This window comes from Halichoeres trimaculatus, unplaced genomic scaffold (genome assembly GCF_033239565.1).
Source record: "Halichoeres trimaculatus isolate MK-OKI-2021-1 unplaced genomic scaffold, fHalTri1.1 fHalTri1_scaffold_20, whole genome shotgun sequence".
Taxonomy (NCBI): domain Eukaryota; kingdom Metazoa; phylum Chordata; class Actinopteri; order Labriformes; family Labridae; genus Halichoeres; species Halichoeres trimaculatus.
This window is the reverse complement of record NW_027437198.1, coordinates 8,708,140-8,723,972: the sequence shown is the minus strand read 5'-3', so window position 1 is coordinate 8,723,972 and position 15,833 is coordinate 8,708,140. Positions and strand designations below refer to the sequence as shown.

The window sequence follows — 15,833 nt, the reverse complement described above, 5'->3', positions numbered from 1 at the left end:
TGCTTACCCACAATCCCCGAAGTCGTGGGCTGTGTCATCGTGATTCGCACACCGCACTGGAGGACTCTGGGATTATCTGGTGAGTGAAGCAATAAATAGCGTGACTTATAAGAGGAGAATGAGAGAGATCAGATAGGACAGAGGGGTCAAAAACAACCTATGTGTGTGTGTGAGAGAGATATGTGTGTTTTGGTGTGTGTGTAAAAAAAAGTTGCACTTTTGCTTTCTCTGCAGAGGACATGGCGATGAGCTTTTCTTCTCAGAGAATTGGAGTTGTAGGATACGGACATCTAGGTCTGAAATTCCTCTCCAAACTGTTGTAATCATTCTTTCTTACGAATCAAATAACTGTCTCACAAAATCTCCTGGATTTGTCTTCCTTCAGGGCAGTACCTGGTGGGGAGGATCCTCAAAGATGGGGCTGCTCTGGGTCTCTCTTTGGCTTTTGTGTGGAACAGAAATTCAGACAAACTCAAAGGTTTAGTTCCTGATGACCTAATAATCAGTGACCTATCAACCTTTGCAGAAAGGTGCAAACACTCTCACGTCATATAAACATGTGAGCTCAAACTGAAGCTAACCCTTCTCTACTACCACTGTGCTACTATAAAAACCAACATAAATCTAATGCTATATTTTTAATTTCAGGCGTTGTGATGTGATCATCGAGGTTTGCCATCCACTGATAGTCAAGGAATTCGGGCATCGCTTTCTGTCTCAGTCTCATTTCTTGGTGAGTGTGTGTGCATAGTTTTGGCTTTGCAATGCTATTTGATGAGAGCTTGGCCATGATTCCTTTTGATGAAAAAGCTCACAGATTTGCCACTTTACTGCATAAACTAAAGAACAAACTGGGGAATGGACAGCTTGTTTCAATCATTCAGAGCCTTTGTTACTCCTCCTCCTCTCAGGTGGGCTCTCCCTCAGCTCTCTCTGACCCTGATCTGAACCAGCAGCTGCGTCAGGCTTCTGAGCAGTTTGGAAACACGCTCTATATCCCCAGCGGTGCGTTATGGGGAGGCCAGGACATCCAGAGGCTGAATGATAGCGGGGGCTTGAAGGTAAACTCAGGTAGAATGAGCATGCTTTGTTTTTTAGTCCAGCTGGTTGCATGAACCCCACAACAGAATCAACTGAATGAAACTTTTATCTTTAGGTGTTTACGGCAAAATCTTTTACACTCTTAAACATCTGGTGTATACAAACCTTTAAATCATTTCACATCTGTTACATCTTACATCTTTATCCGCTCTCTGAGGATGTGTTGCAATATATATATATTTTTTACAGCTCTAGAGTTTCATTTATCAGATGCTTTTGTCAAAAGATGCAAAACACAAGCAAGAATTTAGACAGCAGGGAAAACCTAGTTAGTGCAACAAGTGCTACAAGTTATTTGGCTGCAAGTGCTGCCATACAGTGGGGAAAATAAGTATTGAACATGTCAACTGTTTTCTCATCACATTTATTTCCAAAGCTGCAATTCAAACAAAATTTCTACCTGACATTGGTATTAATTCAAATAATCCACACATGAAAAGAAATCACACCATTCAGACAACAATCAACAAGCCAACTGCATGCATTGCTGCAACAGTGTACCTCAATCTTCAACAAAATTCAGTAATAGTGCTAAAAAATCACAAGAGCTGAGTCTTAGACCTTCTGACTCATTCTCCCCCTGAGGACAAAGAGGAGAAGGGTCAGCTTAAGTGCACAATTGTTTCCTGAACAGATGAGTTCTCAGACTTCTCTTAAAAGTAGAAAGAGACTCTGCGGATCGTATAGAGTTAGGTAATTCATTCCACCATTTGGACACAACAGAGGACAAGAGTCTGGCTAGTGATTTGGAGCCACGTTGGGCTGGGAGCACATGGAGTCTTTAACAAGCAGAGCGGTGGACCAGAAGGAGTGTAGACCTGGACGAGGGACCCCAGGTAGGCAGGAGCCATTCTTTTCAGTGTTTTGTAAGCCAGAAGCAGAGCTCTGAATTTGATTGGAGCTGCTACTGGAAGCAAGTGAAGGGAGATTAACAGCTGGGTGATGTGCGCTGTTTTGGGCTGCTTAAAGACTTGGAGTGCTGCTGCATTCTAGGTAATCTGCAGAGGTTTAAATGCACAAGCAGGGAGGCCTGCTAGGAGGGAGCTGCAGTTGTCACAAGAGCCTGTACACAAAGCTGCGTGGCCATCAGGTGGTCATCAATCATGACACCCTGATTTCTGGCAGTTTGTGGCACAAGTTGATTGGAATCAAACAGGACATTGATCTGTGGTGGAACCGAGGGACAAGCTGGAAGGACAATGAGCTCAGTTTAGCTGAAGGTGGCGTTCCTTCATCCATGTAGAGTTACCTGCCAGACACGCTGATATCCGAGCGGAGACAGTTGTGTCATCAGGTGGAAAAGACAGGAAAAGTTGAGTGTTGTCAGCATAGCAGTGGTAAGAGAAGCCATGAGAGCGGATCACTGCACCAGGTAAGGTGATGTTTAAGGAGAAGAGTAGGGGACCAAGCACTGAACCCTGAGGTACCCCTGTTGATAAGCCATGTGATTTAGACACTTCTCCTCACCATGACACTCTGAAGGATCTGCCTGCAAGGTGGGACTTGAACCACGACAGCGCAGATCCTGAAATGCCAAGTTCAGAGAGTGTTTCTAGTGTTTCTTGTTCTTATTCAGCCACATTTCTCTCTTTTAAATCTGTGATAACTCTTATTTTTTTAAGGCGTTGTTTATTAGGATGTCCAAGCATCCCTCCTGCTTCAGGCTGACAGGAGACATCCTCTCTGAGTGGACGGAGGACGAAGGCAGACGTGTTTTGTTCAAAGGCTCTGTGGCTGAGCTTTGCCCGCTGGCTCCAAACAATGTGAACACCATGGCAGCAGCAGCTGTGGCAGCGGGATCTCTGGGCTTTACGGGTGTTCAGGGGGAGATTGTGTCTGATACAGCGTAAGTCCTGGACACCTGACTGACCTCATGTAACCCTCTCACATTTGAAGCTTTAACCCCTCTTTATGCCTCATGCAGGTTGAGTGACTTTCATGTAGTGGAGGTGGAAGTAACCGGGCTTGGAGGCTTCTCGGTCCACACTGTGAGGAGGAATCCAGCCAAACTTGGAGCGGTTACCGGCAGCGCAACGTACAACTCCTTCTGGAATAGTTTACTCAGTGAGTCCTGCATGTTCACCAAAGTCTTTGTAAGAAATTCAGGCTCAGAACACAGGCAAACACAGAGGGTAAATTAGATAAAAAAAGACACATTGAAGAAAGCAGGAGTGAATATAATTGTGCTAACTGGAAGAAACAGAAACATTGAACGTCACATGTCTGCCTCATTCTGCTCTACAGTGCATTAATTTTAAGTTACAGTAAGTTTAATGCTTAATAAATGTCTCCTGTCTATTCAAGGCTTGTATGTAACTTTTTAACCACACATGTAGTATTGTTCTTAAGTCAGAGCTAAAAATAAAAAATCTCTTTTCTTGCAGTTTGCAAAGGTCATGGAGGCCGCGTTTACCTGTGCTGAATCAGATGAGGAGTCTGCTGGATTTCAGTCAGCACAGAAATAGAAGATCCACATCAAAACTTCTCACATATCAGAGGATAAGATGTGAGGATAATGTCCCAGGATCAGTCTCTTACCGATAACGCCACCTCAGATTTTTTGTTTCAATAAAGTGTGTGCATACAAAGAAAGAAGAGCCAGTGATTGTTTGTAAAACACCAACAGGTACATATATTTAAACTTTATTATAAGTTCATCTGGTGCAAGATTGTAACAAATGATCAAACTTTTACAGGGAGTGTTAGTTCACACCTGGTAAAACCGTTTTCCTTCCTGTTTTCTTCAAAAACTGACAGTCAAAATATCCTCCACTGTCCTTCACCTCAACCTATTTTCAGTCCTCTTTTCTTCAGCCTGTCTCACCTCTTTCTTTCACAAATAAATACTCATAGAAGCAGGGAAACCAAGAAATAATATCTTTATAAAGGCACACACACGCTGAAAAACAAAAGGAGTGTGAGGTTTTTGTAGGTGGCTGATGCTGAAAGGCTGTGATGCACCGAGGTCAAACACAGAGACGTGTTTTCAGGATGGAACAGCTGTTTCCTGATACTTTCTGTTCACGTTTGTGTCTGAACTTTCATTTTCATTCAGGGACGTTTTGCAGTAAATAAGGCATTTAACGGAGGACGATGAAGAAATGCTACAGCTGAGATGACTTTAAGTCAAACTGGAGTGCAAAGAAAAAGTGCTTGGCTGTCTTTCATGTTTAACAAGGACGGTTGTTGATCCTGCTTTGATTGTGTGAGGATGAAATGCTGGTTTCCCTGCTCGGACCCACTGTAGAATCAAGTAAAACCTTCCAGAAGCAATTATTATTATTGTTTTAATGCTTTACACCTACTGTGTAATCCAGTGTTAGTAAACTACAAAATCCAGCCACTGTAATTTGTCCGTGTCGAGCTGAGAGTGTCGCTCGTTGTAGCTGCTGCGCTTGCTATAAAACAGGTTGCACTGCTGGTGGAACTGAAAATATATCAAAAAATATCAAACTGATTGATGTTTTTAAAAAGTCTGAGGTACGCACAGGTTGGGAAGACACTGACAGTGAGGCAACGCACAACAAGCGAATATTAAGTTTTCACTCACACAACGGCACCCTTTTGAAAAGTTTTTGAGAACATACAGAGGTGGTCTAAACGACAGTCATGGATTAAGTTTCATTAGTGCGGTTTAGCATGAACTGTATGTGTGTGTGTGTGTGCGTGTGTGTCAGTTCTTCTCGCTTTCATCGCTGGTCCCGTTGGATGTTTGGACAGCAGAGGTCTTGTTTTTGAACGGCAGGCCGTAGGGCTGGCGGATGTTCACCCGGTCCTTCTCTGCCTCCAGATCTTCGTCGTAGCGTTCGTCTTCATCGTTGTCCTCGGCCTCGCTGTGGTGGGGGGAGGAGTGGCGGGACAGAGCCGGAGATGGAGGCACTGAAGCCGGTCGGGGGTAACGGAAACCTGAGGTCTGAGGAGCAGGAACAAAAGTCATCAGTAACTCACTGGAGCTTAAACATAAAGGTGTAACTGAACACAGAAATACTCACTGAAGTGGGTGCGTTGAGTTCATAAAGGTAGGTGTCAGGGAAAGCTTTAGCCAGGGCCATGTGACGAGCAGAGACGTAATACTGAAAAATAAAAAGTTCATTTGTCTAAAGCCACCATATGAACGAACAAACTGAGTGGTTCAGGACTTTGGATCTTACCCTCCCGAGGTATCTCCAGTCCAACAGATCGCTTAGTCGCTCGGTACGGTTCCTCTGAATGATCCGCTGGCGCCGGCTCTGCTTACAAAACTGAAACAGGAAGGAAGTGAGCTGGTTGCATGACTCGTCGACTCCTCGGAACCGCCGGTCCAGGATGTAAATACCTGCAAGAAGAAAGCAACGATAACTTTAGAGTACGTTTTTCAAAACGAACTTTAAAGAGTTAAGAGTTTGTGAGAAACCCACCATACGCTGAGGGGTCTGCTATGTGCTCCTCCATGAAACAACCGAAGCCTGACAGGTTAGTTGAGATTGAAGGAATCCCCATGACAGTACACTCAGCTGAGAAGGACAGAAACAAAGAGATCAGGTTAACTGTTTATCAATATAAGATACATCCACACAGGTTCATGAGTTCCTGATTAGGATCAAGTCTTACCTGGTGTGTAGCCCCACGGCTCGTAATATGAGGGGAAGACGCCAAGGTGGCAGCCTCGCACAAACTCCTCGTAATCCATCGGAAGTAAAGGAGAGGTGGACGAAAGGAACTCTGGATGGAAGATAATCTAGAGAAGAGAGGAGCTGATCACTATCAGGACCCCAGATCATCCAGTTTATAGAAACACCAATATACTACATATACTATATGCTAGGTACCGCCCTGTTGGCTATGGCTGCCTGTTGCAGCAGCTCTGTCTCTTTCTTGTGATTTTTTCGTCTCTTTTTCGTAATCTTTGTATTTGGAGTGGATCATTACTTTGTATGGTTCATTTGTTGGTCATGAACACCAAACTTTTTGTGGCTTCAGGGATATTTTTACTGTTTTTGCTCCTGTGTTTGTCTGGAGATCCTACATGTAACCATGGCCACATTGTTTACATGTGAACTCAGCTGTTAGCAGCCTGTAGCATGTCACTGCTAACTGGTGCAAGGCCTGATGTCTTCCCACAAGGTGAGGAGAAGGAGGTGAGGATGATGTGCTGGTTCTCAGGTGTAAGCTAAAAAGTGACGACATGGACCTGTCCTTCCATCCATCGTTATTGGGAACGTAAGATCTATCTCCAATAAGATGGACGAGCTAGCCATGCTAACCCAGCAACAGAGGGAATACCAGAAGGCAGAGACTGAACAGACTGCTGAAGAAGCTCAGTCCTGGACCCTGTGGAGCTGGAGGCTGGCCGAACTGGAGAGTGGTGGACGGGCTGTCATCATCTACTTTCTTATGGACCTTTTTGCACTTTCTTACTTTTGTTTTCTTGAGTGCTGCTTTGACTACTGAATTTCCCCCCAGGGACAAATAAAGCATTTTCTATTCTATTCTATTCTATTCTATTCTATTCTATTCTATTCTATTCTATTCTGTTCTGTTCTATTCTATTCTATACCTTAGAATCTAATACATGTTGTCTTTAAATCCTAACCAGTTTTTTAATCCCAAATTCTGTAACACTGCTGTGTTCCTCATCGTTTTCTGGTTAACATGCACACAGAAGACAGCAGGAAATCTCTAAGAGCTACAGGAGAATCATTTTCATGGGGTAAACTGTTAGTGAACTATTTTAATCCAGAATACCTTGACTCGGTCCGCTGAGCTGTTGAAAAGGCCGATACGACGGACGGCGTTCAGGATGGGGTCGCTGCTGTCCTCCAGCATGTTGTGGGTGCAGACTGGAGGCTGGCACTGTCTCTGGGTGGCAAAGATGGCTCTCTTCATCAGGGTGAAGTCCTCTTTGTCCATGATCTTTGACACATCGGGGAGCTGGCCGCTAATGAGGAAAAGATTGTTTTAGACTCAAAGGATACTTATACAGGGTGATGCTGAAATCCCGAGGTTGATTTCAAAACCTTTTTAAGACTTTTTAAAAAATCTTTGAAAAACTGTAAGACCTCACCGCAACTTTACGCTGCTGTAAGCAACCCATCTTTAACAGGTGTAGTTTGCATTTTAACAGAAATTAGGTAAGCAGAGAAAGAATAAAGGGACACACATTTTTCCACATCACATCACATCGTTACTTGAAATTTTCTTTGCAGATAGATGGACTGATTCATTGTCCTACATCCTGCATATCAATCTTTCCAAGCTCCAATGCAACTTCACTGGCCGAATGCTTTACAGCCCAATCAGGGAACAGAGGTGGGAGACGACAGCGGGCACCGTGCATATTTGAAAACAAAAGCAATATGAATTGGTCTGTGATGAGTGTGAGGAGCAGAATGATCACCCAATCACTAGGTGCACATTGTTGAGTCTGGGCGGGGATGTAGTCCATGGGCTTACACATACACACACATGAAGTCACATGGCACACACAACCTTGGACTCAATGCCTTCTTTGGCTCTGTTACAGTTCAGTGACATTTGTGCAAGACTTAGAGTTTTTGTCTGTTGTTATCATGTGCTTATATGCTATTTTTTTCTTGATCTCAAACTACGCCCCCTGCTGGAAATAGTCTGAAATGGACCCCCCCCCCCCCCCTCTCTTCTCCCAATATTGTTATTTCATACCTATTGCAATGGTGTGCTGGGTAGCTGGCAAGCTTCTAAGTTGATCCCAAATCCTGTCTGTTTTCTCATGTCTAAGTTTGTGTTCTTATATGTCTTGGAAGGGATATAACTGAAATGAAATTTGTATTCTGATTCTGATTCACTTAATTTGAAGTTTCAGCCCCTGATAACCTTTTCTAATGGCTCTTACCCAGATGGATTGTTTCCATGGTGGATACATGGAACTGTCTGTCTGGTGTGTCAGGTTAGCTTCAAACAGTCTCAGGGAGGAAAATAAATATTCATAGATACTTTTGGAGTCAAAGCTTAAATACCAATAAAATATAATACCACATAAAATCACTATTATGATTTTTTAAATACTTTTTAAGGGCCTCAATTTTCCAACAATTGATTTATCAACTTTTAATACTTTGTAAGACCCCGCGGACACCCTGTTATAGGATAACAAGTAGCATCAGCAGGGCCCTCTTTGGGTACAATTTAGTATTTGCACCTCTGCACTGTGACTTTTTATCTTAAAATCTGTTTAAAGAATATTTTATTTTATTATTGTATTTTGTTCTATTGTATCTTATTATTTTGAATCTGCTTTTTAATTACATTTTAATTGTTTTCCCTATAAAGCCCTTTGAATTGCCTCGCAGAAATGTGCTATATAAATAAATTTGCCTTGCCTTGTGTTTTGTTCAGGTCCCTTTTTCTTCCTTAAGGAAAATACTATGACTGGACTATATTTGTAAACTTCACTGGGGATGCTGGGTTAATCAATTTTACAGAATTAGAAAGTATTTGCAGCTCTGACAGAAATCATATTGACTATTTTCTTTTTTAATAAATGGGCCTTTTTAGTAAGTTGTCTTAGAGTGCCTTTATATCTTTTGATCGTGTTACTCCACAGTTTGTTCCACATCCTGTTTGCTTCATAAGAATAAGAGAGGCGTCATCTTACACTAAAAGTGACTCATAGAGTTTCTTTCCGAAGCGTTCCTTCACAGTCTGAGCAGTATCCCTGTCAGGGACGAGAGGAAAGAGATTAAACATTGTAAATTCAAGAGTTCCTTGTAATCGTAAGTTAGATACTTTATATTGTTATGTTTCACAGAGCTAAAAATAAGAAGCCATCTCACCAGAGCTGTTTCCTGACCGCCTGTCCCTTCAAGGTTTCCACATTGAAGTTGTTTGTCCGAGCTGGCATGATGAAGAACGCAATGACAGTGACGTCGCTGTGATTTACCTGCAACAGGCAGAACAAACAGGATTATTGTAAATGTCAAAACATTAATACATGTGTGTATTAAGTCGCAACTCGATCAACACACACTTACTCTGAGAAGATAGTTGAGTCTGGCTAAAGCCTCCAAGAAGATGTCGGCTCCTTTGTTGGAGAACTCGTACCTTCCAGCGATGAAGAGGAACAGACACTTGTCCAGGTTGAAATCCAGGTGTCTAAAAGTTACACCAAACACAGAGTCTGTCACAAACGGCACGGGTCACTTATCTGAAGCATCAATCCTATGATTGAAGTGTAACAAGAACTTCATTTGTCGTATTTGTGCTTTCATGTGTGGTGTGATATTTCTGACCCGTAGAAGTGTCCCCGGACAAACTCTTGTATCCGGTTCTTGCTCTGAGCGTGGAGGTTTTGAAACTCATGCACAGCAGAAAACTTCTTCACATTGAGTCCATTAGGAGTGACGATATCTGCAGGGAGATGGGATGGATTTAGTAAGCAGAGAGTTAGAGAGAGGAAGGTGAAGGTTAACTGCTAACTGATAGCCACAGTAAAAAAACAAAGACGTTTTCATAAAGCCAGACCTGTTTGCCCAGTCAGCAACACATGAGAAAGAGAGCAAACCATCGAGGAAGTTTCTGTATGTCACACATGAATTCACCTCCACACACCTGGTTTCCTCTTGAGCAGGTGCTCTGCTTCGATGGCTGTGATCTGTGACACGGTGGTGAAAACGTGGGCACAGTGCGCGGCTGCCCGCTCCAAACAGTACCGATGATAGATCTGTCTGTCTCCTGCTTCTTTGTCCACGTTAAACTGACCCACAGCAAAGCAGGGAGGAGAGAAAGACGTTTGATGTCATTTAAAAATAAAAGACATCAGTCTGATTTTCTATTTAATTCTCTACAAATTAGAAAACCGCTCAGAGAGCACAGACCTCCACCAAGCATATTGTGATTATCACCAACACTTTAGTCCTACTTTAATGTTACACTCCCTTTCAGCAGACTGTCTGCTACAATTTGGTGTTAGTTGCAGGTTTGTGCAATCATTTGTTTCCTGACAGTGTTGAAAATTATGATGACCCAGTTCATATTTCATATTCTGGATCTTAGTATCCAGAACATTAGCAGGATCTGGATCGTACTTTTACATCTGTGAGAAATTATGGTGACCTTGTCTTGTATTGTTTTGCAAAGCAATTTGACCATTTATGGTGGAGTTATATACACATATGGTGAAAACGGCCCTATCTCACAATGATGAAGAATCCTTTAAAAAAGATCCTAGATCTAGACAGTGATCCAGATTACCTCCAAAATTTAATCACTTCTTCTTTATCCCATTTTGAACATTCCCTGAAAATTTTATCAAGATCTGTTTGTTACTTTTTGAATTATGTTGTTCACAGACAAACTCTCCCATTAACATAATCTCCTTGGTGAAGGTAACTGTAACCCTCTATAACAGAATACACACAGAGAGACACACATACGTCTGCAAGCCTGTTATAGAAGTCCACATTTCCAGCACACAGGTATCGTCCCAGCAGAGTGGCATGAGTGGTGAAGATGGTTGCAACAGGAAGCTGTCTGTGTCTGCACAAAACCAGGCCCAGGCCAGCCAGCCACTCGTGGAAGTGCGCGACGACATGTGGAGGCTCCTCACTCTGAGCTGCAAACTACATCAAAACACATCCACATTAGATGACCAGCCCTTTTATGTGTCTTTTTAATCTATGCATAGTTGTGATTTCATTTTATTTTCACATAGTGGTTAATAAGACATTTAGCTGACCTCTCCCAGAAGCCAGGCTGTGAGGAAGCCAAACAGAACAGCATCGTTTGCCTCACGGTCAAACCACGGCACGCCAATGTCACAGAGCTCCCAGAGCTCACTCTTCCAGGTGTCCAGAGACCAGGCGGTGAACCCCACATCGATTAGGATAACGTAGGGGCTTCCCTCGATGAGCCAGCGCCCAAAGTAAACCTGAGTCATCATGAAGAAAGCAGGTGGAAATTACTTAATCAAACTCACAACAGCCAAGCAGTTAGTCCACTGCACAATTATTACTTTACTTGGAGAAAAACGACACTAAGAAGTGATTCAAACATGGAAGTCGCTGTTGTGGACCTTTTTTTTGAACAAAAAAAAAAAGGTTTCCAAGATCTGAAGGGTTTAGTTTCATGCTTCAGTTTCTGCTCTCTTTGGTTTCTTATCTAAAAGTAGCCACATGTATTTTCAAGGCCCCTGTCTCACTAACAATAACACATTTCATGCATGCTCTCCAAGATTAACCTTGAAGAATTTTGTCATGTGACACAGACAGAATGTCAAGGCGATCTATGAAAACAAAACAATCAGAGCACTAAAACAGGACTTATCTTTGAAACTGGGCTCATGATCGAAGAGAAATAGTTAACTAGCTAACTAGCAGTGCTCTGGTGCTCATCTGTCCGTCTAAAGGTCACATGCTTTAGGGTGAACTACTCTGGAAGGAGGCACCGTGCCTTTCAAATAGAACCAGCACCACTACAAGCCTTGACCAATGTCTCCACAGCTCTCCCAGAGTGACACAGCATAAAGCTTAACAAGCCTCTCACTCCCTCTCACACACACACACACACACACACACACACACACACACACACACACACACACACATGCTGACAGTCATCTATTTTTGGAGAGTATTTCTGAGAGACAGAGAGAGAGACACTGATACAGCCTTTAACCTTTGCAAGAAATGTCACAGGGTTTAGAGATGTTGTCAGATACAGCAGAGGGACGTGGTGGGTGATTTTTTATTAGCGCACATTCACTTCACATTATAACTTTAACTCTGAGCAAAAAGGATAAAGTGAAACTCACACTCGGAGGCATGTGTGTTTACTGAGTATGTGTGCTAGTACCTTACACCCACTGGAGTTCATCTTGTCAATGGTTCTCTTGAGTGCAGGGTTTGTGGGCTCGATCAGCTCCACCTGAGTGCGTACGTTGCTCTCCACGTAGGGACCCACCAGGAAATAGTTCTCCCCCCATTCCTCTGAGGTCAGACGGGCTTTGGTCTGGATGACGGTGTAGATGCCTCCAACTTCACACAGGCAGCAAACATGTCACACAAAGTTGAGATGGACATATGATGTGATTGAACCTGATATCTACTGTAAGTATTATGTAATATTAAAGGTCTTACGTAAAGTTACAAATCGTATGTGGAGAAAAATGTGTAAAATAAAACTGTTTACAATGGACATGTTTTCTAACGTTCATTTTTTTGGGCAAGCTTTTACCAAGTTAAAAATAAAAAAGAAAAAAAAAAAAGAAAAAATAAGACTACACATCAACACAAGTGCCAAACACTGGTTCACAGAAACACTCACCTTTATTAGCAACCTCCCATGCAATCTCAAAGAGAACAGCATCCTCCAAATCGAACTCCTCATCCCAGTCTTCCAGTCCTGACAGGGACGTGACTGACAGGCTGCGGGCCAGCGGCATGCTGGGTGAAAAAAACATAACACTTTGTTAAAAATTTTAACCAAACATCTCTGGATGTCTGTGAGGATCACATAGGACACCTTCTGTTTTTTGTTTTGATACCTTTTGAATTTTACTGAATAGTAAATGCAAGTTAAACAGAATCACACCAGATAGATTTAAAGTCAAAAGGGCACCTCTAATGTTTAGTCATTAATGTCTCTACACCCAAATTTCTTAAGAAGTGTGAGTAATAACTATGCCATCACCCAATTACACACTTCCTATTTCATAACAGTATTACATTAAAGACCTGTAGTACTAGAAAAATGACTCAATCCTTTTCACGATTAAGAATCCAAGTCATCTCTGCCAGGACAGAAAGTTAAGTAATTCTAGCAAAGTAACAAACCTAACATTTAGCTTCTAAAAGCTCAGTCCTGAAATGTGTGACAGAGAGTCAACTCTGTACTATGTTCTCTGTGTACAAGCAGAGTCAAAGGGTATCCCCTCCTGTGCACATGCAGCGTCAAGTATCTCACGTACTACACATCTATTTGTTTACAAAAACCACACGTTTGCTCTGTGCTAAAACTTCAATGAGGAACCACACCAGACATACATTACACAAGATTAATGATCAGGCAGTAAAGACAGTAAAAAAGATCAATAAGGGAGGAGTGCATTCCTTCTGATTGAAATTACAACTCTGTGTAGTTCCTGCTTGCAGGAATGGTGCAACCACCTTAACAAACTGGGGGAGTGGCGTGAGGGAGGACACAGAGGTGGGGGGACAGCTCAGACACAAATCAGGTATCAACTTGATCCAAAGCGGATCTTGTTTACATGCTTCAATAAAGTTAATTGTGTAATCATGGAGTGTTGAGACAAGCAGAAAACTACAACTGAAGCTGAGTAACATTCTTCTTGTATAACAATCCTGTCTGCAACTTTCACATTTTTCCTTCACTGCTCACCAGGAAGTTAGTCTGCACTGATTCTGGCAAATTGCATTATTGTAGCTGAGTGGTTAGAAATTCCCGGGTTATTGTGCTTTTATTGCTAGCAAAGAGACTCATGGGAAAATGACCTGAGTTTGTCCAGCACTGTCAAGGACAGGTACAGGCTACAGGTTGATAAGGAGAGCTGTTAAAACAGGTGAAAATAAAAAAAGCAAACTTTTTCAAGACTTTTCCTCATTAGGAAATTATCTTTGAATGGTTAAAGACATAAAAAGTTTAACTGCACATGTTTTGATTTTAAAAAATGTCCTAAAAAAACCTTAGGATTACATCTAATCCCCCTCACTAAAAAATCCCATGTGTCCTGCTCACGAGGTTTCAAGTTTCCAATCATATGTTGCATACTGATTTGATATGGGCTCTCAGAATTAACGTGTGGTTAGGACATCTGCCTCACGTACACATGGCTGGCACTCAGAGTATACACAAAGAAACTTTCCACTTGAAACAACACCTCATACTGCACAGAGAAGACCAACCATCCAAGGAAAGTAAGAAAGAAAATAATTCTGAGAGTGAAGGGACTCTGAGCCCCAGTTTTGTGGGACAAACACTGAGAATAGTTCCAGAGATTTATTTGGTGATAAAGTATAGAAACAAACCAAACTTAATCATTATGATTTTAAATTCCCTGTGCTAAAACTAAACATTACTTTAGCCCACTCTTCTCTTTTACCCAGACACCATTCAACAGATGATTAATAATAGACAGCTAACACACCCACATTAGGTATCACTATCCACTATCATCCCCATCAAGCCTCTTTGTCTGTAAAATTCCCCTTTAAGGAATATTTTGGATGTCCAACAGGCCTACAGGTCAGGGGAAGGGTAAGTTCCCCAAATCTACACAAGACTTCAAGCAGCAACAGTCCCCTGACAGAAAAGCCCTCAGCTGTTGATGCATGCTGCTGAAATGCACCGTGTGTCTGTACTCATGATTTGTGGAGCGAACGTGACTTCAGGCACCTACTGCAAAGCAGCTGCGGAAACGCGCACAGTACATTGCGTCCTGGTGCGCGCCCCCGCCCGGCTAGGAAGTATTCAATTAAAGTCATTTCTGGTAAATATGAGACAGATGCAGACTTACCCTTAGTTTTTGTCCTTGCTTCCCGAAGATGAACTGTACATTGGCAGCTGTCTTGGTCTATCCTAAAACAAGAAGGCAGAGCAGAGACAGAAAGGGGGCGGCGGCTTCACTTAAATTCCGGCGATTCACATTGGTTTGGTACGTCTGCTGTCAGGCAGAGGGAGAGGACGCTCACAGGCTGCCATTCAGGAAGATATTGGTTCTCAGCTGTGTTATTATTCATGAGCTTCTATCACATTGGCCCCTATGTCCTCTTTGCCCCCACCCCTGTGCACAATAATGCAGGAAGTGGGCGTTTTCGTCAAGCTCCTCTCCCCATTGGTTGAGAGCAGGTTGAAGGGAGTTGCAGGGGTTGGTGGATTAACATTTCATCCAAACAAATGAGGGAAGCCTGTGGCAACCTGGCAACTTGTTTTCAGCTGAGAGGGGAGACGAGTAGCAAAGTTATTTATACTACCTTCAAAGGGTCACGTAGAGCATAGTTTGGGGAAAACAACGTGACTTGTGACATTAAGTAACACTACGTGACCACATGGTTCAGATGGTTAGGGTCTATATTAGTAAAGCAGCTGAGTTCAGGAGAGTGTCCCAGAGGGGGTCTCACTGTCATCAGGACAGGAACATTGATTCTGGTGAAGATCTGCACGGCTGAAGTGTCACTGAGCACTGTCACACGACCAGCATTAGTCCGGTGTTATGGTGTGACCTCTGACCTCTAATTCTATGAGTTTATGTTAAGTTTATGTTTGTGTTATGGAGGCACGAAGTGCCCTGATTTACATGAAAAGGATGTTTATGGTTGCTGACATCTGGTGACATTAGCATACATCTGTTTCCATTTATGAAGTCTCACTGTCTGAATTACATTTAAAGAGGAGAAACTTAGATTTAACAGCAAGTTTTGCTGCAGTCTCATACAGTAAATCTAATCTCAGGCCTCTGTTGACCACAAAATAAAGAAATTACTGAAACTCCTTCAGAATATCATGATTATCTTACCATCAATTAATGGATATCTTTAAACCATTTTTCAGAACGTAAACCTATTGTTTCATCATGTATCTACAACAGTCAGGCAGTGAAAGTACATTTTTTCTCTTCCTTATTGGCTGCCTTTTTTGAACAAACTCCTTACATAGATTTGTAAATTTTGAGTGCATACTTTAAAAAACAGCCAACTAATTACACTGAAAATGTATTAAAAATGAGAAAGGTAAAATGCTCACAGCACAACCTAATAAATTCA

The 15,833-nt window shown here is 42.3% G+C and overlaps 2 protein-coding genes across 2 annotated transcripts; one reads left to right on the top strand and one right to left on the bottom strand.

The window, feature by feature from the left end:
• The first annotated feature begins 239 nt into the window (after positions 1-239).
• On the top strand, positions 240-3,570 carry aspdh (aspartate dehydrogenase domain containing). Its single transcript, XM_074697367.1, has 7 exons — positions 240-294; positions 386-530; positions 649-733; positions 912-1,061; positions 2,724-2,947; positions 3,026-3,165; positions 3,486-3,570. The coding sequence occupies exons 1-7, from the start codon at positions 240-242 to the stop codon at positions 3,521-3,523; spliced, it is 837 nt and encodes a 278-aa protein (XP_074553468.1). The 3' UTR covers positions 3,524-3,570.
• Positions 3,571-3,730: 160 nt separating this feature from the next.
• On the bottom strand, positions 3,731-14,767 carry gys1 (glycogen synthase 1 (muscle)). Its single transcript, XM_074697050.1, has 16 exons — positions 14,588-14,767; positions 12,379-12,497; positions 11,908-12,089; positions 10,793-10,984; positions 10,491-10,676; positions 9,667-9,811; positions 9,348-9,465; positions 9,090-9,210; positions 8,892-8,998; positions 8,714-8,773; positions 6,826-7,018; positions 5,692-5,818; positions 5,499-5,594; positions 5,253-5,416; positions 5,094-5,174; positions 3,731-5,014 (listed from the first exon to the last, which is right to left on the bottom strand). Exons 2-16 carry the CDS (start codon positions 12,494-12,496, stop codon positions 4,775-4,777), a joined length of 2,130 nt encoding a protein of 709 aa, XP_074553151.1. The 5' UTR covers position 12,497; positions 14,588-14,767; the 3' UTR covers positions 3,731-4,774.
• Between the last annotated feature and the right edge of the window lie 1,066 nt (positions 14,768-15,833).

Bases quoted from the DNA above. Each gene is read 5' to 3' on its own strand.
- gys1 (XM_074697050.1), bottom strand. From the start codon at position 12,496: ATGCCGCTGGCCCGCAGCCTGTCAGTCACGTCCCTGTCAGGACTGGAA. The intron at 8,999-9,089 runs GTAAGTGTGTGT...TGCCTGTTGCAG, and splicing joins GACTCAACTATCTTCTCAGA to GTAAATCACAGCGACGTCAC. The intron at 7,019-8,713 runs GTAAGATGACGC...TTTCCTCATTAG, and splicing joins CTCTATGAGTCACTTTTAGT to CGGCCAGCTCCCCGATGTGT.
- aspdh (XM_074697367.1), top strand. From the start codon at position 240: ATGGCGATGAGCTTTTCTTCTCAGAGAATTGGAGTTGTAGGATACGGA. The intron at 734-911 runs GTGAGTGTGTGT...TCCTCCTCTCAG, and splicing joins TGTCTCAGTCTCATTTCTTG to GTGGGCTCTCCCTCAGCTCT. The intron at 1,062-2,723 runs GTAAACTCAGGT...TATTTTTTTAAG, and splicing joins ATGATAGCGGGGGCTTGAAG to GCGTTGTTTATTAGGATGTC.